General features: G+C 44.6%; 1 protein-coding gene and 1 long non-coding RNA gene across 3 annotated transcripts; both read left to right on the top strand.

Annotated features, from left to right (window-relative positions):
- The first annotated feature begins 4,375 nt into the window (after positions 1–4,375).
- On the top strand, positions 4,376–7,328 carry LOC123068553 (uncharacterized). Of its 2 annotated transcripts, none has more exons than XR_006431831.1 (3): positions 4,376–6,008; positions 6,480–6,613; positions 7,156–7,328. XR_006431831.1 is itself a non-coding variant. In XM_044491157.1 (3 exons), exons 1-2 carry the CDS (start codon positions 4,490–4,492, stop codon positions 6,564–6,566), a joined length of 1,566 nt encoding a protein of 521 aa, XP_044347092.1. In that variant the 5' UTR covers positions 4,378–4,489; the 3' UTR covers positions 6,567–6,613; positions 7,156–7,328. The 2 variants fall into 2 exon arrangements, 1 of the variants encoding a protein (XP_044347092.1); XM_044491157.1 differs by having other exon boundaries at positions 4,378–6,008; positions 6,520–6,613.
- Positions 7,329–9,614: 2,286 nt separating this feature from the next.
- On the top strand, positions 9,615–12,696 carry LOC123068554 (uncharacterized). The gene is made up of 2 exons (XR_006431832.1): positions 9,615–11,702; positions 12,326–12,696. It is a non-coding gene; the product is annotated as an uncharacterized lncRNA (long non-coding RNA).
- Positions 12,697–26,944: the final 14,248 nt, after the last annotated feature.

Below are 26,944 nucleotides of genomic sequence, written 5' to 3' on the forward strand. Positions count from 1 at the left end.
CTTGCCATACCCTAATCGTGACCTCCTCATCCTGAGGCATTATCTCTACTCTTAATGGAGCAGTTGCTAGGATTGCGTCCACTGTTATTATTCGTCTGGTTTATTTTCGTCCGGTTTATTTTCGTCTTTCCTTCCACCATCCCATGTACCGAAAGCCAAACGGATCAGAACTTTCCATGTGGACACAAATTATTTAGTAATGTCTTTATGGGAGAGAATCAATCACGGTTAATCTCTAATCAATATTTAAAAATCAAATCTAAATTAATTAACTTACCATAAGTCGGTCAATCACTGATTAATCTTTCCATACGTAGTCAAATTACATCAAAGGAAATGTTTCGATTATAGCAGTACCCTGCTACAAACCGAGCGAGTCGGGCTTTCACCCCGCACCGCACGACTCTTCTCTCCCCCTCGCCGCCTCCCGCCTCGGGCCGCTCGCCGTTCGTCTTCCCGAGGGACGCAGCCGCACCACCGCGCTCAGCTGCTCCCTCACCTCCCCCGCCGTCCTCACCCGTAGGACGCCGCCGCACCTCTCCTCTGCATCACCCTGTTGGCGGGATCCAGGTCACGGGGCTGATGACCTCATCATCTCTGACGGCGGATCTGGTCATCGGCGAGGAGGCCGAGCCTCATGCTTCGGCCACAGCCACCCCGACCTCGTTGTATGTTCGCCTCCTCATCCACCCCCTTCCCTGTCCAATTTTGCTTTATTTTGGTTCGTCTTTCATCCCGTCCAAACCGGACTTTTTACCTTACGATGCCCGCCTCCTATGTTTCTGCATTAACTAACACGGCGTCGCGTGATCGTGGAGCAGCAGGGTTGAGAGGATGGGTCTCAGTGACGGGCGGATGGCGTTCGTCGTGTGAGCGAAAATAGTATGTAACTCATGGAGTGCAAGCTGTTGTGCGGCTACATGGCGACGCTCGACTGTAGCGTTGAGACGTAGGGCACGTGCGCCATGATGTCGTGCTTCACCATCGCCTCCCCTAGCTTTCTCTCAAGGCATCGTGGTCTCGATGGGTTGGGGCTCGCCTCCCGCACTCCTCTTTGTCGTGTACAAAAACCAAGGTGACCCCTAGGTACTCTCAACGCTTGGTCTAGAAATCCCTCGAATTCGTTGCCCAAGCCGAGTGTTGTGATCTGACGGTCGGTCATCGTGCAGGTGTCGAATTATTGAGGGAGGCTTCAGATCGTCCTGGGCATGGAGATGAGGCTGGCCATTAAGGATGTGGGTGAAGGTCACGTCGTTTCTTCTCCTGGCTCCAATATCCACTGCTGATATTTTGAGTTCTTTGATCTGAGAAAGAACCATGGGAACGTAAGGTTTTTAACCCAACATGATTTAATTACCCTTTTCACTTTTGTATTTTATAAGTACATAAGCATTCAGTTCTTCTATCCTTTGTACGAGGATGCAATTCACTCCAAACATGTAAACAGTGTCACATCTTACAGAAGCTTCTAATTTTTTACAATGAGTATGGTACATAAACCAATGTGCTTGGGTTGTGCTTTGTGTTTCTGTCATGCCTTGTCTTTAGAAGGCACCGTGATGAATGCTAATTTAATAGAGGAGAATCAAGCAAGCGATGTGCAATGATTTTAATGAATTTTAATGACCATATTCTACACTTAATGATGATTGATAGTCGATTTATGGTTTCTCCCACTTTAGTAAGAAAGATGTGGTGTACAGAATCTTGCAAAAATGGAGGATATGGATTTGGGGCGCGAACTGTCCCGACCACGGCGGTGCTGCCTACCAACACCATGTGCAAGACTGCCTGACTTGTCCTCTATCTTAATGGTAAGTTTCTCTCTTTTTCTATCTCGTGGTCTCCTTGATTTGTCTTTCGAGAAAGGATTGAAAGTAGTTTGGGTGGTTCAATTAATTCAATGCCCAACAATATCATCAGTTGTCAGCAAGAAGTTACTCCAAATTCCATCGCCTAACAATATCATCAGTTGTAAGAAGTTAGGAGTTTGGTACGTACCCCGGTGCAAGAGACCATGGATGCAAAAGGTACTTCTGCTAGAGTAAGATTAGATAGTCAAATTGTAGACAAACAGCAGTGTGCATTGGCATTGCAACTTCTGACATGGGATATTTGTGTAGTCAGATAATTAGGAACCTGGACTACAAGGGCAAATGGGAGGCACCTTTCATCGACATTCAGCCCAGGGAACCTCAACTTTCCCACTGTTGTACATTCATACTACTGTCCATGTATCGCTTCTGCTCAACTATAATACACGGAAACATGAAAGCTCATGTTTTTCCCTTGTTTGTGCAGAGTACAAGGATGATTCCTACATCTATGCATTGATATGCTGAACCACATTGGCATTGAGCCAAGCCAGGTTAGTGCTTCAAAAATTCTGAAAAAATCTGTGAAATGTTGTTGACACTTTGTTAAGTATTTGGTTTAACTATGTATGTTTGATTCTTATCCTATGAAGCATAATTAAAGTGTTGACTCTGTTTGACATTTTGATGTATTACGTCTAATTAGTAGCATTTGACTTTTGTTTCATTTCAGATGTCTGATGTAGACAACTAAGGCAATGGCTATTGCATTGTAGGACGAGAAGGTCCAACGCGGTGGCGGCGGGTACATACCCAACGCGGCGACCCGTGGGCGCACCGGTTCTAGGGCCTTGAGAGCTGGGGCCGGCATCCAGGCGGTGAACATGGATGGTGGCGTGTGGAAGTGGGCGGTGGTGGGCAGGGAACAATGTGGCCCTGTCGGCGTCCTCTTCGTTTAGCTTGACATGATCGTCGTTCAGCTGAAAACAAGATTACCTAAGGGATATTAAGACTAGAACATGAATGCACAATACTTTTCCGATGTGATTTTTGTAAATGGAATTAACTTTGTAGAGTTGGCATGACATGCGCCTTCACTAGCGTTAATAATAGACCCTCCCTCCTTCCAAATTCCTGACCAATCATTGTTTTTGTAAGGATCCTTCTCGACTTTTGTTAGTTGTTCATCTATTGTTCATCTATGAATGAATTTAACCATGTGGTCTAACTGATTGGTCATATGAACTTATGAAGTAGTTGTCGTGTGTACTAATTGCGACAAATGGAATCCTTTGCTTTTTGCATTGTTCACTAATATCATTAATAGATATGCATGTGTTACCGATATTTCTTAATTTGGCTGACTGAGCATTACTAGGCTATAATTCTTTGTGACTTTTGATTTTGTTTGTTGTTCTGATCCTATGTCGAATCAATCCCGATCCATGGGGAAGAAGATACAAGGGGACCGACCACTGAGTCGATGATGCCGACGATCGAGGACGGCAAACATAATCATTTTGGTGTCATAGGTTCATTGGAGCTGATGCCGCCACCTCCTCGCCCCTTGGTCTCGGAGGTTGTGATGGCCAGGTCAGCGACATGGCCACGTAGTATGCCTCATTTTCTCCTATTGCGTTGTTTCTTTTTTATCATGTGATTTCTATTTTGTTTCTGTTAGCAATAATTACAGCTCCATGAAGCAAAAGAAAGCTTGAGAAATCATTTTTGTTTATACTCAAAGGCTTGGCTACCTAGGGGTGTTATTGACTCCCTACCAAAAGTTGTGTTTATACTCAAAGGCTTATGCATGCTTTCTAAAAAATATGTTGCACAATCACTGTAATTATGGTGTTATGTGAGTTAGAAGATTTCAAAAGTGCATCAATTGAGAATTACACATATTTATACATCGGACAGGGAAGCATGTATTTGATATTTCCTGCTGAAATTCAGCGTTTTCTATCGGAGGTCTAAATTTTCATATGCCAGACTTTTAAGTTAGATGGTGTGTTATAATGATTTTTTATTGGATGTTGTGCTGTATATTTGGGTCTATGTAATATTTGTTAGGAAATTCCATAATGTATTAAGGTTCTGGTTGCAGCATCTTGGAATATTTGTTTAAAGGTAACAAAATGCTCCATCTGTTGTCTTTAATTAATGGTTAATAACAATGGAAATGCTTCGTGAGATGATTGGTCTTAATCATAAAAGTCATGTAGGGTGCTATCTACCTTGTGTAATATAGTGCACAATAAAGAGTACTATGTTTCTGTACCACTTTCTTTATTTTGTGCATCGCGTGTCTTTCTATGTATACATTATCGAATTACATTTTGTATCGAATAATATTTTGTGTGATATGGATTTCAATTATGTTTACACGTAAAACTTGATATGCATTATGTTTATATATGCACACGGTAAAAATATTTAAAAGCCCGTGGCAACGCACGGGCCTTCTACTAGTTAGGAGTAGAGATTCGTCCATTAGGAGTAGAGATTTGAACAATGCCACAATAAACAGTTACTACTTCTTCGGTTGGTTTGCCATCCATCCAAGAAGAAAAAGGAAAGAAGAAAAAGGAAAGAAACGAGGGCAACAAGCAGCCGCCGCTGTCTCCACCACTCCACCAGTCCGTTCTCGCCGGCGCCTCTGTCCCCAAATCCAAATGGCGGACGAGGCCGCCGGAGCGAACTGCCCTCGCCGCAGCGCGCGCCTCCGCCCCCAGATTCACGCGAATGAGGAGGAAGCCGAAATTGCAACACGCCGTTGCAGCCCGCGCCTCCATCCCCAAACCCTCGCGAGCAAGGAGGTCTCCGGAGTGACCCGCCGCCGCCGCCGCGGCACGCGCCTCCGTCCCCAGATCCACGGTAATGAGGAGGGCGCCGGGGTGACCCGCCGCAGCAGCCCGCGATTCCATCCCCAAATCCACGCGAGTGGGGATGGGGAGGCCGCGCGTGTGACCCGCCGCCGCCGCCGCGGAACCTCGCCGGAGGCGGCTGAGTCCCTGCCGGCCAGCGACGATCTCCTCCGGGAGATCCTCCTCCGCCTCCCGCCGCAGCCGTCCTCCCTCCCACGCGCCGCCGCCGCCTGCAAGCGCTGGCTGCGCGTCGCCGCCGACCCCCGGTTCCTCCGCGGCTTCTCTGCCCGCCACCGCAAGCCGCCCCTCCTCGGCGTCTTCGAGCCCCTCGACTGGGAGATCGACTCGTGTGGTCGCCTTAATCGTCGCTCCTTCAAGCGCCGCGACAAGTGGATTGAGTTCAGGCCCATCCTCGACCCTCCCAACCGGATCCCTCCTCAGCGCTTCGACCTGCGACGTCACGGCGTCGAAACCGGCATCCGCTCCAGGGCCCAGCTGCTCGGGTGCCGCCACGGCCGCCTTCTCATCATGGACGATGTGCACGCAGACTTTGTTGTCTACGCCCCCATCACGGGCGAGCAGCGCCGTTTGGCCGTTCCCACGGAGTTCAAGAGGGACTTTGTCCATGCGGCGGTGCTCTGTGCTGCCGGCGAGCTTGGCCACGTGCACGGCAGCTGCCATTGGAGCCCATTCAAGGTGGTCTTGGTGTCCATGTACAGAAAGGATAATCGGCCGGTTGCTTGTGTTTACTCCTCGGAGGCTGGTGTGTGGGGCAATCTTATTTCCACAGACGCTCGATGCGGGCTTGTTGATGCTAATCCCGGGATTCTTGTTGGTAATGTCCTTTACTGGTCGTCTAAGTCTGTGTGTGACGGTGAAGGTTTGTGGGGTTTAGATAGGCTCACAAATGATATAATTGAGTTTGATTTGGATACACATAGCCTAGCTGTGATCAAGGGGCCTCCCTGTCTCAATAACTCACTCAGACATCAGATCATCAAGGCAGACGATGGTTCTGTTGGTCTCACCGTGGTGTTTTATGGTAGATTTGAAATGTGGCAGAGGAAGATTGATCGTCATGGTGTTGCCACATGGTTAAATCACAAGAGCATTCAAATGCATCTTGTTCTTGGGCTCTCTCATCAGCTTGAGAGATTGACGAGATGGATACAAATTATGGGGTATGATGAGGATAATGGTGTAATATTTTTACATGTGGATGCCAGTGTCTACATGGTTCAACTGATGTCGATGCAATCCAAGAAACTTTATCGAAGCTATACTCCCAATTATAGATGTCACCCTTTCACAAGTTTCTATGCGCCAGGTGATTGCTCATCCTTAGTCTTTGTGGTGTGGTAGTAACCAACTCCAATAATATCACAAAAATGGTTGATGGAATAACTTCTGAAATAGCAGTTTTTTGGTACTTGTTGAAGATCCCTGCTGCAAGTGACTAGTACACTTGTACTACTACACGCACAATTTTTTTTTTGATTTTTTTGTCTCTAATAAGCTATTGTAGATTTTTTTAGTTTGGGTGTGCTATTACCTTTGTCACCTGGATATGTGGGATAAATTCTAGGCAGTCTTTTTTTTCTTACAAGCGAAAACTTTCTTTATGAGGTAGCTAAATATTACTGTTTTCAGGAACGGTCTGCGCATTTAAAAATTATGTGGCTTTGTTTATTATTGTAAGCATCAAAAGTGGGTTATAGTACATTGATAAAAAGCTGAGTAGTTATTTTGTCGGTTCATCTATGTAACTGACTCAGTGCCTTCTCTTATGCCCTTGTAGCTTTTATTAATCGTCTGACTTCTTATGCGTCTGGTCACAGCCATTCCTGGTGGATGCAATGGAGCTGAGATGTTGCACGATATGTAGGATGACTGTCTGGTTGCATGTGATAATGTGCTCGAATGGTTCAACAGGTAACAAGATCTTCGAGATATAGTTTGTGAGGTCTAGTCGTCTATATTGTTTAATTTTTTGTATGGAAACTCTCTGGCAGCCCATGTGGGCAGCCTGCACCTACGAATTATTGCTCATCCGGCTATAGGGTTTCACAGATGTTGGTGACGGATACAACAATTAAAACAATTTTGAGTCATAAATGATATGCAGATGTTTCACATGGTGTTGTGTTGCTGTTGATATTGCCTGGTTGTGCGTATTTGGCCATGCCTAGAATTCCCCCTTGGTTTAGCTATTTCAGAATCAGCCAGAGAAGACATTAGTAGCATTCAACTATCCCACCCAAGTAAATTACAATATCAAAGGGCTTCACTGATTTACTTCGCTGTCATTTGTATAGGAGGACTGGAGGAGTATGATAACCATTTCATTTTACGACGCACACACAACTTGCTCATTGACTGTTTTTAACCATGTATGCTGCTGCATAGGTGCTACCATTAGGTCTTGTCTATATTTGTAATATCTACTAATGGATTAGCAATTTTGTTATCTCCAGGTGAAGTAATTAAGAGCAGCAGCTGTTCTCACAAGTTTGTCGTGTTGCATCGATGTGGTCGGCAGTGTGTATATATGTTATGTGGAAGAATGTACTGTGCTTGTGCCGTAGCCTAACTAAGTTTGTAATGTAACAAGAGCTTTTTAATATATATTCGAAGGAAGTTCAAGACAGATACCGTTGTATCTTTTATCCCATGGCTGTGTTTGGCAAGTCTTCTCTGCTATTTTCTGGAAAAAAGACTCTGACAGGTCTTCTGTGGTATGTTCTGAAAATAAACTCATCAAATTCGTCCGAACAAACAGTGCCATGTCTATTCAGTTGGGCTGACCAATGAACAGCCCGGAGAGGAAAGAACTGAAGCACAATGAAGGTAATACTATCGGTTTATCTACTTCTATTTTAATGCATTTGGTATCATATGCCAGGAAAAGAATCTTTCATGGCTCATTTGTACACATGGATTCTTATTATTATGGCAAATACATTAGAGAAATAGTTTGGTGATGTTCAGTGTGTAGGCACTCAAAACTCTATATAGTTGGATTTCAGATTTTCAAATGCTTTGGGCAGAGACCATCTTAAATATTTTAAGCTACATACAATTTCAATTTCTTTTTCAATGATTGTTAGAAGACAAGAATTCAGAGACCATTGAAATATTTAGTCTGCTGATCTCATGATATCCTTAACAAATACCTTGGTTTTAGCCTCCTTGCTGATCAGCCGGACAGAGCGCTAGTCGCTGGCAAAATGTTCTCTTCGCCCACTTCCTTTTCTAGTATTGTATATATGTCACAGACTTGGGCAAGCAGATTTCATGTTTGTTAATGTTTAACATTTAGCAGCTTATTTATCTCTACCATTTTTCATAATTTTGTATTTAATTTGCAATAATACATGGTTAGAACTTTGTGTAAAATGTAGTGTCTAGTAGGCAACTTGGTTAGCAAAACATTTGTTAATTTTCAAACACCCCATCATCATATTTAATTCACAATACTTAATGGTTACAACTGTACGTGTAAACGCAGTGATTTTCTTTGCCTGTGTGGCAGTGCATGCATTGTGCTGCGAACTGGAACTTGCAGTAGAAAGTTTTCATTAACTCTGTTTTCAAATCTTGAAGAACTATATATATAATGTGTGGTTTTGCTTCGTGTGGTGCCACCTGTCGGTTTGCATGTTACTTCTGTGCACCGAGTTTATATGGCAGTAACATGTTGTTCAAACCTGTTTTTCTCACATACTATCATTGTTAAGAATATTTAAAATGTAATTTCACGTCAACTAATTTTTCTATATTTGTTTTTTCATTCGAACACATATACCTGTAGCAAGATTCCTAGATTAACTCGTGGTATCCAGTTCCCAAGCATTCTCTTAATTTAGTGTCTTTTTTGAGGTATGGATCTTGTTTATTTTCTAGGATGTGGTCACCTGGATGCATATGATTCTCTGGTCCTTTTGTGGATGTGTATGTGCAAGCACACAATCAGTGTGGGCAGAAATTTGGAAGCCGAGGTAAGCACTTCCATGTCCTGAGAGTGAGATTTGTTTTGCTGCTGGTAGTCCAATGCTTTGGATGCTATTTGCTGCTTGACTTTGCTTGTATTCTCAGCTGAAATTCAATGCAATTTCGACGAGTACAGGGAGCAAGACTCTAATCAATTTGGAATATCGTGACGGGAACGACATGAGCCCAACTTAAGTTCTTATGACCTTAAGGCTGAGGCCGCCACTGTAGGTGTTAGTTTTTGGTGAGTTTTCTGGAGAGAATCATGTTAGAGACTCTGTCCATTTCTACAAGGATAAATATTTCCGAGCGGAAGGAGTAAAACACTCGTGATCTGGAGCTCTGCACATTTCGGTGCTTTACCTGCGTGGTGCATTCATCATTCATTTCCACATATCAACCAGCAGCAAAACTAGGAATGAAAGGATCAGCACATGAGATAAGCACTAGCCTGGCACAGGCAGCAACCTCAGCCAGTTCAGCTCCAAGCAACAGCAGTAGATGAGGTCTCTAATGTGCACAGAGCCGGCCCTTGTCAATGATTTTCAGTAAGACTTTGAGAAGGGGTCCTTTCTTGCAGTATAATCATTAATAGTATTATGTCACTATAAATATTACAATGTGAACTAAGGGAAAGAAGAACAACTATCACAACAAAATCAGTATTGGCCGTGGTGCACATGCCCTCTACTCATCTTTCTTTCTAAGTCATCATTGATTTAGCTATATTTGGCACCTCATCTTTTTAACTGTCTCATTGTTGGCTTCTCTTAATCATTTGTCTTTTTTCCTCAAAAATGTTAATTATCTATCTTCTTATGCTTCTAGGAACAACCACTCTTTGCTTATGTAATGGAACTGAAACATTGCACGATACATAGGATGAGTGGATGACTGTCTGGTTTATGTGCTGGTGTGCCGAAATGGTTCAACAGGTAAGAATATCATCTGAATAATTAGTTAGAAATTTTTTTACATCGGAAATAATTAGTGTTGTCATATGGAGTATATGGTCATACTCGTTTAGATGTGCAATTCAACAGTTTTACCATCCAAACAGGATTTGACATTGGTAAGCTGCCATTGATAGGATTTGGCATTGGTAAGCTGCCATGGATACCAAGTGCCAAATACACGCCATCCAAACATTAGAATTGACATTCAAGCTCAATATCAGTACATCAAGATATTTGGTACTGGAGCCAATTCAATGCAGCTCTCCAATGTCTACATCCAAACAGAGCCTGAGAGAACAACTTGTTTGGCCCGATTTGAAAATGATTATTTGGCGCTAAATTCCCCCCCCCCCACCCCCATTCCCCCTCCCTATCTAAATTTGTTCCTTCTATGCCATTTCCATCCATTTTCTCATCCAACGGCATTATCTGACATGTGAAAAGACCATTGTGCCCTCAATAATTTCTTCCTTGTTTGGCCCTCTATTCAAAATGGTCTTTCATGTGCCAGCTAACACCGTTGGATGGAAATGTCATATGCGGAACAAAATTTAGATAGAGTGCCAAATAGGGGAAAAAATAGGGCAAAATAGGGAAGCATATTTTGAAATAAGGGAAAATAAGGAATTCTCTCAATATCTAATGGGTCGGGCCAGTACCACCTTTTGAGGGCCCACTGTGACGAGTGAACAAAACAACAACCACATGCTAAAACGCCAACCTCTTCCCTGTGTCGTCTTCTAGATCTTGCTGGAGACTTCATTCCCGAATCAAAATGTCCCGCGATGGCGACTCACCGGCGGTCGCGCCTATGTCCCCACTGAACGAAGACGATCGCCTCCGAGAGATCCTCGTATGTCCGTGTCCCTGCCGGACGAAGACGGTCTCTTCCGGGAGATCCTCGTCGGTGCCACGAAGATGATCTCGTTTGTATCTTGCCGTAGTCGCCCCCCCCCCCTCGCGTGCCTCACTGGCGGCGTTGGCCTCTCCGCTCGAAGACGAAGATCTCGGGGAGATCCTCCTCCACCTCCCGCCGCAGCCGTCCTCCCTCCCACGCGCCTCTGCCATCTGCAAGCGTTGGCGAGGCCTCCTCACCAACCCCAAGTTCTTCTACCGCTTTTATGCCCACCATCGCAAGCCACCCCTCCTCGGCGTCTTTGAGATTTGGAACAGAAGGCACCACTTCGTGTGAATCATGGACCCTCCCAGCTGCATCCCCCCTCAGCGCTTCGACCTGGCATGACACGGCGGCTTCCTCGAAAGTGTTGTGCTCGATTGCCGCCACGGCCGTGTCCTCGTCAAGTACCGGGTGCAGGAAGAGTTCGTTGTGTGTGACACCATCAGCGGTGATCAGCTCCACATGTCTATTCCACCGAAGTTCAGGAGGAAGATATTTGTCGGTGCGGCGGGGCTTTGCGCTGTCGGTGACCATGGCCATGTGCACGGCAGCTGCCACTCTACTCCTTTCAAGGTGGTCTTTGTGTACACAACAAAAGATATAAGAACCCATGGATGTGTTTACTCTTCGGAGACTGGCATATGGTCAATATTATATCAACATCGACTCCATGTCAGCTTTTTGTTGTTTGTTTTGCTGGTACCCTCATTGCTAAGGCCCTTTATTGGCCGCTTTTTATGCCCTGCAAGGGCATACTGCAGTTTAATTTGGAAGAGCAGAGCCTAGCAGTGATTAAGGGGCCTCCTTTGACAAATGGTTTCTACAAGAGCAGCTTTCGGATCATCCAGGCCGAGGACGGTATTGTTGGCTTAGCCATATATATTGTCTTACCCTCGCTTCCAAATGTGTAAAAGGGACATCAATTGGCATGGTGTTGCCATATGGGTGCTGCAAAAGACCATTGAAATACATAGCATTCTTGGGCTCCCTCCCCAGATTGAAGGAGGGACAAGAGTGAGACAAACTAAAGTGGGATATTCTGAGGATACTGATGTAGTTTTCATATTTGTGGGCAGCAGTCTATACATGGTTCAACTTAAATCGATGCAATCCAAGAGGCTTTATGGAACCAGTCATTTTCCTTGCTACTATCCTCTCACAAGATTCTATGCACCAGGTAATTGCTCGTCCATGGCCAATATTGTAGGAGTAACCTAATCCAGTTATGTTTTGTGCATAGTTGCTCAAACATTTTTGTTGTGCTTCTTAAGTCATTGACAAGGTAAGTTTAATAGCAATTTTCCCTCTGCTAGATAATTAAACATAAACTTAATAGCCGTATTGTGTTTTGTGTTATCACTCAATGTAGCTGTCTCCATTCTTGAGCGATCCAAATCAAGTGTCAAATGAGTAAAAATGTAAAATAAAATGCCAGTAACTAGTTGGGCATGTTTGGACTCTCAGAGCTAGTTATTTTTTTGTACCCAGTCCTACCATTTGTTTTAATCTTGCTATATTTCTGAACTCCATAATACCAACTTTCCTTGATCCCAATAGTTCTCTTTGTTAGTTGTTGAACACCCCCTGCAAGTGACTAGTACATCTGTAGCACATGAGAAATAATTGCATTTCTTGTGTCTCTAATTAGGCTCCATTTATTTCAAACTGAATACCCATACCTAAACAAATGTAGTGTCAAAAGGCTCAAATATTTCTTCTTTTGTCATCAGTGTTCACATTAGATTGTGTTACAGTGCTCTTCTTTATGTTGCTGAACTAATAATGAGTTTGTTCCTCCAGGTGAGGGAATGACTGCTGCAGTTCTCACCGGGTTTGTTCCATCTCATCGATGTGGTTGGCACTATTTATATGTTATCTGCAAGAAAAAAAACTTATCATGCCAGTCGAGCCAAGTTTCTAATCCAGGGAATTTCAGCTTAACCTAGTAGTATTATTTGAAGTCGGTTTTCAGCCCCATCTTGTTTTCTTTATATGCTTGTGCTTGGAGGCTTGTCTCTTTGGCCCAAATATGACCTAAACTTAATTATATGTTTGTCAGTTTGTGTATTCTTCTCGGCTGTGGTATGAGAAGCATGACATTACAGTCGATGTTTTGTGTAAGCCAGGAGAGTTTCAGCAGTAAGCATCGCCTAGACTTGTATTGTTGTGTATTCTTTTTAGCTGTGGTTTGAAAAGCATGTACGGTCGATATGAAGTGGTCACGATCCACTTGTGCAGTTGTGCTCCTTTGTCCTCAAGATTAATAGCAGGAAATTACTGCAGACAAGTATGGGCCTGCCTACTTAAAAAGTTGAAATAACTACTGCTCTCTAGGATATTACTCTATCAAAATAGTGTAAATACACGTCTTATTTTTTTGACACGGATGGAGTAGATTAGAGGGAGGGAAATGGTCTTTTGTCCACATGTTCAGTCATTTTAGTAGAGATAATTTGTTTTTTGCACGGAAGAACATTAGATCCTATCTGCATCCTATGTTTTTCATGGAAGAACATTAGATCACATTGACTCGCATGTTATATTGGCAGAAAAATATAGTTCAGTTGAAACGTGGTCTGCATGGCAGAGAATCAGATCAAATCAAATCTGCATCCATTCGATCAAAATGAACTCTCTTGGTTTCAGCAGAGTTTGCATTCTTGGATGTAATTTGAGAGTGTGTGGTTGCATATTAGTTGCAGATTATCGCAGGAATTTGGTCACAGTAGGAATAAAACCTAATTTCTTAACCTGAGACTGTGATTATCCACTTCTTCTACAGTTGCCCAAATCAAACCAACACTGTTACATTGATCTCTGCTGGAACTCCCCCGTTATAAGGCCACATATCAGCTATCAGCTGGAACTTGCTTTCTTACCCTGAGACTTAGGCTTGCAACGTAGAACACCGTAGGAGGTTGCATTCGCAGTCGAGACAAGTTCCTCCACGACGCAGCTATCACCATTATCGCCATCTACCGGAATGAGAAAACTTTAGTTTATTTATTTTGTGTATTTGCTAAAGGAGGAAGAAACACACGTAAACTGAGGACAGCTTGACAGTCTATCTGCTAGCACAGAATGTTTTAGAGTTAATTCCATTTTTTACAACACACGAGTGCATAGTTCCCTACAGCCGCCGCCTACCCTAAAAAGTTAGGGTTCCGCTACCTCCCGTCGGTCCGCATCGTCTCCGGTGGCATTAGGGCCATGGGGGTGGAGTGGATCCTGGTCCTTGCCGGTGGGAGGGCTCCGTTTTTAGATCTTTCTCCGAGTTTTGTTAGGGTTTGTGTCATTCTCAGAAGGCGAGACGACGACGGCTCCTTGAAGATGGAATAAGGTTCTCCCTGCCTAGGCCCCATTCCGGTGGTGCTTCTAGCATCGTCAGTGGGCGTGTGGAGGTGTGTCTCCGGCAGATCTGTCATTGTTGGATTTGCTCGGATCTGATCGCTGTTCGTTTATCTCTACTCCTAATGGAGCAGTTGGTGAATAGTCCGTCGGTTATTTTTCGCTGGTTTTATTTTGCCTCACCACTTTTGTTGGTTTTATTTCGTTGGTTTTATTTCGTCTCCCTCCCACCTGCCTTTTCGCTTCACTACCCACATAAACCCATCAGATTAGTTACCATATAAAAAATAAATCGCAATCAATGAAGTATTGATGATCAGATTAGTTACCATATAAAAAATAAATCGCAATCAATCAAGTATTGATGGGATATTTCATTATATTGATGTGATTTTCCCTTTCTTATCACCAATCATCTCTACTGCCTAAAAAAATGCGTAGCTTTCCTTTTCCTGCCAACCGACCGCGTCCCGTCTCCCTACATCCGCCCTCGTTGCTCTGTCTCCCGCACGAAAAAACCCCTCTCGTTTGACCTCCCCCCAACCCCGCACGATGGAAAAACCCAGCCGCCTGCTTCCCTCCTTTCGACCGCTCCATACGTCCAGATCGCGGCCCCATCCCCATCCTCCTCTCACGTCACGGCGGCCGATTGACTGCCGCCACCACCCTCCCACTCTCTCTCCGCCGCTGTCCTTCCGCTCGCTCGCCGCCGCCGTCGCCACCAATCCCGGCGAAGGCGCCCTCTCATGTGTCCTGCGGTGAGGTTTGGGGAGGCGCGACCACAATCCAGTAGGGATCTCACCGCGGACCCGTCCGCTGGGATGGGTGTTGCCTTCGTTGCAAATGGGATCGAAGGGAGGGACTACTTCATCGTCAAGGTCGGCGAGGCAGCGGCCGATTGGGAGCCCGGTTGTGAACATGGGAGTTCGTCCCCATGGAGGCGGCGACCGTGGAGATTGGATGTGAAGCAACCCCACTTGCTGGTGGTGGAGGCTTGCCGTCCATGTGATCCTTTCTTCTCCTGGTGTCCCCATTCCTTGCCTCCCATTACAATAGCGAGCATGAATGAGAGCAGGGGCTGATTTTCATCACTTCATTTCTCATATTTTTAGTTGCTTTTTTGAGATTATACAAGATGCTCCCGATCTGTTTTGTCAAATTACTTGGATCGTCTTATGGAATTGACAGCCATCGTATTTTTCATCTCATGTTATTTCTTAATCCTTGTCCCACTAGGCATCCACTACATGTTTGGTAATGACGTGATGTTGAGGCGGCTAGGAGAAGCTCAGCAGCCAGATCAAGGGCTATCGAGATGGATCTGGGAGCCAAGCAGTAGTTCTTCTGTTAAATTTTGGTTATTATCTTTTCTATTGTTACGATTGTGGGATGGTTGATTTTGACTCGGTGTAACATTTGCATTTGTTTCCCCAGCTTGTTGGCGTAGATGCGTGGCACTGCGGCAACTAATCAAGAGCGAGGGCAGTGCACATCAGAGCTACGCTGAATGTAGCGAGCCAACCACGAATTGGGTATGTTCACACGAGGGATGTGAGAGGAGAGGAACATTAACATTTTTCATGATTTGGATGAAAATTTCAGTTCGTAGTTTCTCCGTACGTGGCAACACACTAGCGGTACTCATGGGCTTAGGATGAAAGTAGCGCCAGCAGAATCAGTAGGTTGGATGGGAAGGCGGTTGTTGCCCTTGTCCCTTGGTGCTAGCCTACCGTGGCGGCCTCACTAACTTGCTCATTGCGAATACGAGTTCGTGGGGTCGCGAATTGCTGCAGATTTGTTTTTATCACTTTTTACAATATTTATTGATGTATCCCTAACTCATCGAGTCATTTTTAGCTTTGATTTCCCATATACGCCAGCCTAAATATCCCATGGTCAGAATATTTGCATGGTTAGTGGACATTGTCCCTTTCTTTCTAATGTTTAGTATTTTATATTACCGATAGAAATAATTTTATCCGCTTGATTTAGGAAGTGCACATAGGTAGGTCAACATATTTTGTAGCTCTTTCAGATGTAAAAGCATATGTTGCATAAGAAATTATTATCTTCCAAGCATACTCACATTTCACTAACAAATAGGGGGAGGTTCAGACTTCAGAGCAATGATAAAAAGGTTTGTTCCTCACTCTTTTGTTGGAATTTTAGTTCCAAGTTAACATGATTTCTTATCCGCTTCATAAGTCATGAATTTGCTTAATTAGGTGATAAGTAGAGCAAAAAAAAATTGATCATGTTATTGTGGGGTTTGTTTAAACTCCAGCATAAGGAATTCTGGTTTAAGAAAAAAGACTTTTGGCTTCTTTAATTACAAATTGATTGCAACATCGTGTTAGTATGTGATTTCTCACATCTGGTTATAATATTTGTGAAGACGCGCATTGCACGTGCACTTGGAAGCGGGCCCGTGGCCCGTGCCGGACGGCGCCGACGCTGACCCGGGCCACCTCCTCCGCGTATTCTTGGAGCTGTGGCTGGCCGATTTACATGAAATTAATTCCCTCAGTTCTGGTGGCAAATATAATACACATAATTCATATTGTTATGCGCTAGCGTGTGTGTGTGAAATAGATGGATTATGGTCCCGTACCCAATAAGATGGATATGTGTGTGTGTTAGAGAGAGGGAGAGGGGGAGAGAGAGTGAGGAAGAGGGAGGGAGAGTGTGTGTGTGAGGATTTGATGGTAAAAAAGGTCGCCAATGTCGTAATATTGAACTCTTAAAGTTAATGTGGCCCCGTTGTAATGCACGGGCGTTCTTCTAGTGTTCTTGTGTCTTCAGTTGGATTCTTCTGATCTATGCTACTCTTCCTCATTGGCGGTTGTTGTTCCGTTGGGCCGGCCCATTTATGTATTTTTCTGGTTTAATACGCAAGAAATGTGCGCAAGAGAGATTCAAACCTGCGATCTCCACCTTAAGTGTAACTCACACTAGCCAACTAGGCAAAACGATTGAGATAATGTATTTCCTTTTCTTCTTCTATGCTTTCTCTAGCCGGGTTTTCTTCTTCTTTCGTTGTTGATTTTTCTTGACCGGTTTTTGGTTTTAGTTTTTTCTTTCTTTTTCTATTTACTTTATTTCACGCTTTTCCTTTTTCCCTTTTTTCTTTACTTTCTTATTTCAAAATGCACAATTATTTTCAAATTCGATGAACACTCTTCCAAGTTGACGATTTTTTCTTCAATTTTGATATATTTTTTAAATTTGGTGAATTATTTTTCAAATCAATGAACTTTATTTCAAAATCGGTGATTTTTTCGAAATCGATCAACTTTTTTTGAAATCAATGATTTTTTTCCCAATTTGATGATCTTTTTTTAAAGATTCGATGACCTTTTTTTCAAAATTGATGAACCTTTTTTTTTTCAAAATCGATGGTTTTTTCAAACTAATGAAGTTTTTTTTAAAATTGATGAACCTTTTCAAATTCATGCACATTTCTAAAATTTATGAACTTTTTCAAAATTTGATGACCTTTTTCAATAAAAACAACCTTTTTCCAAATTGTTTTAAAACAACTCAAAAAATCTAAGCGATATAGTAAACGAGACTGAGTAGTAAATAGCATGGCTATATTGGTTCTAAAACAATTCGCATTGCTATAATTCAGTAGCGTTCAGAAGCTCTAGTTGTTAGCTAAACAATTCCAGGGATGTAGCGGCGCGAGTTCGATAGTGCATCGGAGCAGCCCTTCTTCTTGCCACCCACCACATCGGCAACCAACCAGAACCAGTCTGATATTTAGCCCATGTATATAAGATCAAGTACTAGTGACGGCGAGAAGCAATCAATGTATATTTTTTTTTCCTTGTGATGTTTTATGATGGATCGGCATTTATTGAACTGGTGGCTCTATAGTTTGCCTGATGAAACCGAAGCTCCGTAGCAGATACGCCTGGACGAACGGAAACGCGGCGAGCTCCTGCAATAAGCCTGAACTTCACTGGAATTAACATTTTGGGGAGAAAACTGTACAAAACCAACTTCTTTTTTTTTCTTTCGAAAAGGAGTACAAAACCAACTTCATATATACAGTAGTTTTATCTGACGAAACTGAACTACAATTGTTCTAAAAAAAAAAAGTGGGGCCAGTGAACAAACGAGGCCAGCACCATGTTGTCAGTCCGGTGCCGGGCCCAATGCAACGAAGCTAGGCCTTCGCGAACCCTAGATCAAAAAACCAAAAAAAGCTAGGTCTTCGCGGCGCCCAAACGAACGCGAGCCACGATGGCGCAGCAGCAGCCCCGACAAATCGACGCCACCGAGGAGGGCGCCGAAGCGGCCCGACGAAGCGGATGCTCGCCGGCGGCACCTGCGTCCCCGCTTGAAGTCGAAGATCTCCTCAGGGAGATCCTTCTGCGTCTCCCTCCGCAGCCATCCTCCCTCCCGTGCGCCTCCGCCGTCTGCAAACGCTGGCAGCACCTCGTCACCGACCCCAAGTTCCTACACTGCTTCCGCGTCCACCACCAGAAGCCGCCCCTCCTTGGCTTCATCCACATACGCATATACGATGTCGTCTTTACCCCTGTTCTGGACCCTCCGGACCGCATCCCGCCTCAGCGATTCGACCTGCGGCCCCGCGATGTCGAAAGTGGCACGCAGTTGATAGTCAACCTGCTCGATTGCCGCCATGGCCGTGTCCTTCTCCTTCTCACGGAGACAGAGCGGCGTAAGGTCATCGTTTGTGACCCCATCACCGGTGAGCAGCATGGCCTGTCGTTTCCGCCAAAGTTCGAAGGAACATATGTCGTCAATGGGGCCGTCTCTGTGCTACCACCGAACGTGACCACGTGCACGGAAGCTGCCACTTGAGCCCCTTCAAGGTGGTGCTGATCTCCTATTCTGGAGGCGTTAATAGGCCCATTGCCTGTGTTTACTCCTCAAAGATTGGCACATGGGGTGATATCATCTCGGGAGATGTTCCACATAGGCTTGTTTTCGATCATATCCCTGGGTTCCTTGTTGGTAATGCCCTTTACTGGTTGTTGGATATTATAAGCGATGGCATGCTTAAGTTTGATTTGGATGAGAAGAGCCTAGCTGTGATCAACGGGCCTACCATTGCAAATGATGTCTACCATGCCAGCCATTGGATAATCCAACTTGAGGATGGCGCGGTTGCCATGGCCATATTGTCTTACACTCGCTTCCAAATGTGGCAAATGGATGTGAGTTGCCATGGTGTTGTCACATGGATGATGTTGAAGACCATTGACATGCATGACATTCCTGGGCTCCCTCCTCAGATTGAAGGAAATAAGGCAACCATGAAACGTATAGTGGGATACGTCGAGGATACTAATGAATTTCTTTTATCTGTGGACGACAACGTTTATATGGTTCAACTTAAGTCAATGTAGTCTAGGAAACTCTGTGAATACCCTCATTATAGTAACTATCATTGTTTCAGGAGTTTCTATCCGCCAGGTGATTATTCATTCTTAGTCTTTATATTACAGGAATAACTTAATCTTCTTCTGTTCTGTACATGGATGCTCAAATACCTTCATTGAAATTCTTTAGTGTTCTCTAACAAGTTAAACTTAGTTGCAACCAATTGTCCTTTGCTAGATAGACAAACTTTTAGCCATATTGTTTAGTAGTATATGTTATCATTCAATACAATAGTCTTCACTCTTCACTCTTCGTTTGCTAGCTAGACAAGCTTATAGCCTTCACTGCATTATCAATCAATGTAGTTGTCTTCATCCATGGGAGTTAATAACAAATCAAATACCAGACGAGTAATATTGTGAAATCAAATGTCAAATCACTAACTCATTCCGCATGTTTGACACCCTAGCTAAATTCTCCTATTCAGTTATTTTAATCTTGTTTTTTTTTCGTAAATCCATGAAAAACACTTTAGTTGACTATGTGCCTTGTGAAATAATATTTATATTGTCACTTATTCAAGACCATAATGCAAGTGACTAGCGCATCTATAACACAACTCATTTTTTTGCATTTGTTGTCTCTAATCAGGCTCCATTTGTTTAATTTGAATATTGTCACAACTTTTGTTGGCAATTATACAAGTTTTGGCATGTGTTTATTTTCTCTTCTTGACATGAGGAATGAGTGTAAATGAGATGAATTATATACCGCATCTTGCTTTCTTTTAGGCTAAAATTCACCATTATGAGGTAGCTATATACACTTCTTTCAATAATATTCCTTGCACAAAGCAACACACGTGGTTTTTATTTGGTGCCAGTAGTGAGCTATAAAACATAAATACAGTAGTGAGTTATTTTCTTATATTTTTCAACTCATCTATGTAACAGAATTATTGTTGCCTTCCCATATTCATTTGTCTTTTTCTTGGAACTTATTAAATGCATGCCATATGCTTCTAGGCCCGGCCATTGTTGGTGGATACAATGGAGCTGAAATGTTGCATGATGCATAGGATGACGTCTCCTACTCTCTTTTGATGTTCTAATGTGCTGAAACGGTTGAATGGGTAAGAAAATCTTCTGAATATTGTTTGTGAGATCTGAACTGTTTTGATTTTCTCTTTGTAAAATACGCCCAATGTGGGTAGCATGCGATCTCAAACTATTGTCCATTCAGATATAGGGATTCACACATGCTAGTAACCCTGACAAACAATTAAAAATGGTGGTGATGCTAAATAAAAAATGACTCTTTTGGATTATCATATATGGTATGCAGCTGATCCAAATGTTGCATGCCCAGATTCTCCTTTGATTTAGCTTTTATATTATCTTAATTTGAAAGCAATGTATATTTGTAGCCTATTTTGCTATTACAAATATCAGTCACATCATTCAACTCCAGCACCTAACAAATTCGTGTGAATAGGCTGAAATTTTTGTCATCACCGGTATTCTGAAGAGATATAGCTAGTGATAAGATATTGCTCTTCCTTTTTAGGGGGTATTATATCTTTATGTTGCTGAGATGATCATGAGTTTGTACACATGGCTTGTTTATACACTGCTGCGTACTCCTAGGTGCTACTATTACGTTTTCTCTGTATCTGTATCATGTTAGTAACAGATTAGCGCTTTTGTTTTCCCCAGGTGAAGAAGGGCTGCTGCAGTTACTTATCGCTTAGTTTGCCGTATTGCTTCAATGTTTCCAGCAGTGTTTATATCTATAAAAAACTTGCGCTCCTTAGTCTAGCCAAGTGCCTAATCCGGCAAGATGTTTTGAATACCTAATCCAGTGAATTTCAGCTAAGTACCCTTGTCAAGTCTGATATTGTCGTCTCGTTTTTTATTAGGTGTTTGTGCTTCGCCTCTCTTCTCTTGAGCCATGATAGTTTCAGCCCCAAGTATCACCAAAACTTGTGTGTTTGAGTGTGCATGTCAGCTATGTTTTGAAAAGCATGGCATCGCCGTCGATTGAATGTGATCATGATCCACACATGTTTTTTTGTCCTGAGTGAGAGTCAGTTTTTCTTTGCTGCTGCTTGTGCAATACTTACTTACTTTTTCATGGTTCATACGGGCCAGAGTACTCATCATTGACTCAGCTATGTGTTGCTGAAGATATGGGACCTGACGACAACCATACTTGAAATTATAGTAACTGGGCAGCAGGAGGTTGCATTCTTAGGTGTAAATTTTTACCTTGGGATGGTTTGAGGTTGCATCTTGTCTATAATCATTCTCTGCCCCCAGTCATTTCAACAGCGCAGATTAAATCGGGAATTGCATGACAGTTAAAACGGAACGTAACTCTTTAGATGGTTCAATGTCTGATTATCTGTCTACTTTAGAAAAGCTTGTCTCTGTTTTGCTCCTTGCTTGATCTATCAAAGATGGGAAGCAGCTCGGGCGTTGAAACTGCTATGTACTCCCTAAAGTAGTGATCTATAAAAGGTCTTATATTTGTTTATTGAGGGAGTATATAACTGATATGAGCAGCTTTCTTTTTTGCTAGTAGAATTAACTGAAGTAAGTAGCTTCTTCATGTATGATTACCATAATGCAGCTTTCCGCAACCTATTAGGTGTTCAGATTCAAAATAATACATATGTCTTGAGGAAGATAGATGATTATTCTGCCTACTGTAGATGTTCAGGTTGAAGCTATTACCATGGATATATTCTGAAGACTCCGTACGGAGAGAGTCAACATCCAGCGAACCAACACAAACCACCCAAAGTCACACGAACCACCCCACATTGGGTAACGAAATAAGGCAACAGTTCAGCGGCACGCAGGCCTGAAAATAGCATAGGGGAATGCAGGCCACCACCTCCGCACAGAAAAGATCCGAGCAGCTACGATGAAGCGCCAACGGACGGAGAAGACATCAAATTAGCAGACGCCCGCACTTTGTCGATCAACATCTCCAGGTCGTCATGCTGCAGTAAGCATAGACATTTTAAACAAGACATCAGCAGGCTTATTGGGGAAGACACCCCCGATGGTGAATTTGTTACGAGTAGTCCAAAGCGCCCAGCAAAGGGCGCCCAATCCGGTCCAAAATAGTCTCCTTGAACCACCATGTAGTTCGGCCGTCAACAAACGGACATCAGCAAAGGAGCCAGGGCCCAGGAGGTAGTGTACCAGGAACGTACACACCCCCAAACTAGCTTGGCCAAAACACAATGGAAGAAGGTATGATTAGTATCCTCAAGAGAGGAGCATAAAGCACAGTAAGCAGACCCTGGCCCGTTCCTTTTCTGGATCTGATCGGCGGATGGCAACCGACCCCTAAAGGCCTGCCATAGAAAGATTTAGATCTTAGCAGGAATCCTGGCCTCCCAGATAGGCTTAAATTCCGAGGAGTTGGAACCAGTAATTCTCCGAGCATATAAAGACTTGACCAAAAACTTCCCAGAAGCAGAATGAGGCCAAGTAACGGAATCCGCCTCCTCCGAGAGCACAGGGAACATAGCAGCAAGACGATGCCAGTCGCCCAACTCTTTAGGAGAGAGGGTTCTCCGAAGACCCAGGTCCCATCTATTGCGCGAGAGCTCAGAGATTGAGATCTCAGGATTAGAGCAGTAAGAAAACAAAACCGGAAAGGAGGTCGCAAGGGGAGCGTCCCTGGTCCGCCAGTCCAACCAGAAACGGGTCGAAGCCCCATCATTGACCACAAATTTAACAAGGAGACGAAACACCTCCCTAACTTTGACTAATTCTTTCCAAAACTGCGAGGCCCCGATCGCCGAGACAAACACGGGGCCGCCAGCTGGGAAGTACTTTGCTTTTAGAAAGTTGAACTAAAGGGTGTCTAGGTTGGCAGTCATAATCCTCCACCACCATTTAACAATGAGGCATGTGCTCATCACCTGCGTGTTGACAATCCCGAGCGCACCCCCCCCCAAGGCTTTTCGGTTTGCAAATAGTGTCCCATTTAACAAATCTGTACTTGTGTTTGTTATCTACAGAGTTCCAAAAGAAGGCCCCTCTGTGTTTATCAAAGCCCGCACGTGTGCTTTTAGAAAGCTTGAAGAAGCCCATTGTGAACATCGGCAGGGAGGAGAGGCAGGAATTGATGAGGGCTACTTTGCCAGCAGAAGTATTATATCTACCACGCCATGGCAAGACTCTATTCCCCATCTTAGCAACTAGAGGTTTGAAATCCTTAGAACATAGACGACAGGGGGGTATAGGGAGACCTAGATATTTGAAGGGAAAGGCTCCCAGAGAGCAATTGGGCAACTGGGAGACCCGCAACGCTTCGGCCTCATCTACTCCTGTAACAATAACCTCGCTCTTAGAGAAGTTGATTTTCAGCCCCCTAACAAGGCTTCGAAACAGAGAAGTATAAACTTGAGATTAGCAATAGAGGAGTCGTTCAACTCCATTGGAGATGAGTGATGCCTTAGGAAGGAGGTGAGAGATAACATGAGATATATGGTTGGCAGAAGCCGCCCTGTCCAACATACAGGATAAAGCGTCGGCAACAAAATTGAACATAATAGGTGAAGCCGGATCCCCCTACCGAAGGCCACGACCATTGGCAAAAAAATTGCTAACAGAGCCATTAACAACCACTGCTGTATGGCCACCAGAGACCAGCTGCATGAGTCGATGAATAATACGGGGGTCAAAACCCTTGGTGTAAGAAGAACGTGGTGGAGAAAATCCCAACTAATCGAATCGTAAGCTTTCTCAAAGTCGAGTTTAAGAATAACGGCCTTGGTGCCCCTCTTCCTTAGGTCGTGAACAATCTCATGTAAGCATAGGATGCCATCTAAAATAAATCTGCCTTTTATGAAAGCAGATTGGGACAGGCTAATAATGCGGTGAGCAACAGGGGTCAGCCTAGTCGCCATGCCTTTAGCAAGAAACTTTGCAAAATTATTAATCAAGGCGATGGGGCGAAATTACAAAATGGATTCTGCACCCTTAACTTTGGGGATGAGGGTAAGAACTACATAATTCAAATGCAAAATGTCAACAGTGCCAAGGCAGAAACCTTGGATGCTCTTACAAACCAAAGAGCGGAGGGAGGTCCAGAAACGCCTAAAGAAAGGGATCGAGAAACCGTCTGATCCTGAAGCCGAATTAACATTGGCCAAGTTGATGGCCATCTCAATTTCCTCAACAGATAGACGGATCATAAGGGCCGCGTTCTCGTCGTCCGATACGCGTCTATCGTGGGTGCAAATATTAGGGGATAAGATGAAGCCCGAGGCCGGCCTGACAGCTAGCAAAGAAGAAAAGAAATTGAGAATATGTTCCATGATCAGATGTGGGTCAACAACCCTAGCACCATCAATGAGAAAACTGTCAATGGAGCACCTACTCCGTCGGCCATTGGCAATAGCAAAAACAGAGGGAGAAACACCCAAGTCCAAGATGAGGGGGGAGTGGTCTGACCCGACATGGGGCGACACAGAAACATGGTCCAACACCGAGCGGGTCGGATTCACCTGGTGATTAGACCAGGTGAAACGCGATCCAGTCCTAGGAAGTTCACGAAGAGCACACTCTGTAATGAAATCGTCAAAAGCGTCCGCCAACAGCCACGAGAAGTTAGAGTTACTTTTGTCAACAGGAGACTGCATGAGATTAAAATCACCACCAATAAGCAAGGGGATACCGCAAGAATCAATCTTGGCAACTAATTCATCCAGGAAGAGCGAGGACAGCGAGTGGTCAATCGGGCCATCAACGAGCATGATCTCACAAAGCACATTAAGACTCTTGTGGCAAACCACCATACTAGCCCAAAAAATACCATGATCAAAAGCCACAAAGTCAAAAACATCCAATATAGCAACCAATAAGAATGCCACCCGAGTGGCCAGAAGCTGGGAGGCAACGCTAGAAGAACAGATCCGCAACCGCAATTGAGGCTAACTCTGGGAAAGAAAAAGAGGTCTTGAACGAATCAATAAAACCGACGAAATCAGCATTAACATCATGAACCAAGTCATGAATTTGGTCACGGCGCCCCTAGCACCGAAACCACGAATATTCCAAACATCTTTCATCTGAATGAGCGGTTTTTGATACGGAGGCTCGACCGGCTCAGAGCCACACACACACCTTAGCTCTGCTGGTTCTACCTTTCTTGTTCGTGGTGGGAGGAAGGCCACCACCCTCCCCCACCAACCCAGCACTATCCCCAGCATGATGAGCCACCATCATAGCAACAACCTCCTTAGCTTTAGCCAGAGCGGCTTAAGCTTCCTCATTAAGGCAAATCACAGAAAGAAAGGGAGGAGGGAGAGCCACTATTATGATCGAAATCAAGCCCGATGTCAGGTAGAATGTTGATGAGGCGGGAATCAGGCATGGAAGGAAGTACCAAACGAACAGGAGAGGAGGGGATAGATGTACCTGGAGGGCAAAGATCCTTGGTCGCAGCCCGACGCTCTGCACGCTCATGGATGGTGACGACAACGTTCTGACGACGGAGGCCCTTCCTAGCCATCGAGACCGGGGACCGCCACAGCGTAGCCGCGGACCGGGCTGCCGGGGAGGATGCGTATCCACCTGATAAACCACTCGCCACCGCAACAAGGTCCGCCTCCAACCTCCGGCATAACCCAACCCCCTGCTTCTTAGAACTAGAGGTGGCCCGACTCTTTACCGAGAACGTGCGAACTGATGTCTTCTTCTTCTTAGATGGCTTGCTGTTGGGAAGTTGGGGATGGGGGGGGGGGTTTACGACACCCATCGGCTGCACATCCATGATGCCAGATAGCGAGGGAGATGCTGGACAGGCCGGGAGGTTGGAGCAGGCCCCCGACATGGGAGTAGAGCCAGCCCAGTGGGTCCTGTAGCCAAGCCCGAGCCCCATCATCTTTGGCCGCATCGCCCCTACTAGCAGTAGGGGCCCTGACGCCGACCATGCCACGCGATTCAGAGCCCATGGACTCCCACTCAGAAGTAGTGAAGGGGTTGGCATTGCTACCAGCGCTAGTGTTATCTCCCCCATCAGACGGATCAGACCTAGAAGATTTAGGTGGTGAAGGAGGGGGTGAGGGACCTGATGAGCCGCATGTCCCTCAGTACGGACTTGGAGCCAGTACGCATCATGGAGCGGGAAGATATCCATCGAGCCCTGGACACGCAAAGGGTCGAGGCACTAGATTTTCATATGAGCCGGTCCCAGATTTTCCAGAGAAGCAGAATCGACCTCAATAGGCTTGCCAATCAGTTCCCCAAACGCCAGAAGGAAGCGAGGGTTGCGGAGGCCAAAAAGGACATCGTCAATAAGGACCCAAACATTAGATAAGGACGCAGCAGGCCGTGCTCCATCGACCGCTGCCTTGACAGAAACGACAACTTGGTTGAGAGGAAGAGTGAAACCAGAGCAAGACACCATCATTCTCTGGCTCTCCTTGGATGGGAAGGTAACCGCGAAATCAGAATCCGACACTTGGTGGATCTTCCAATCCCACCCATCTACCCCCTCCCCCCATCAGAAATGACCTGGGTCAGAACCGAGTCTGAAATGAGAGAGATGACTGCAGTGTTAGACGAAACAAGAGCAATGATAGGCATGTTAAGCCCCCCATCCAAGGCAAAGAACGCGCAAACGGGTAGGCCAATCCCAAACTGCTTGAAGGAGGGGAACCGGGAGCGGCCAACACAGTCTACAGTGAGG

The sequence above is a fragment of the Triticum aestivum genome, chromosome 3B (genome assembly GCF_018294505.1).
Source record: "Triticum aestivum cultivar Chinese Spring chromosome 3B, IWGSC CS RefSeq v2.1, whole genome shotgun sequence".
Lineage (NCBI taxonomy): Eukaryota > Viridiplantae > Streptophyta > Magnoliopsida > Poales > Poaceae > Triticum > Triticum aestivum.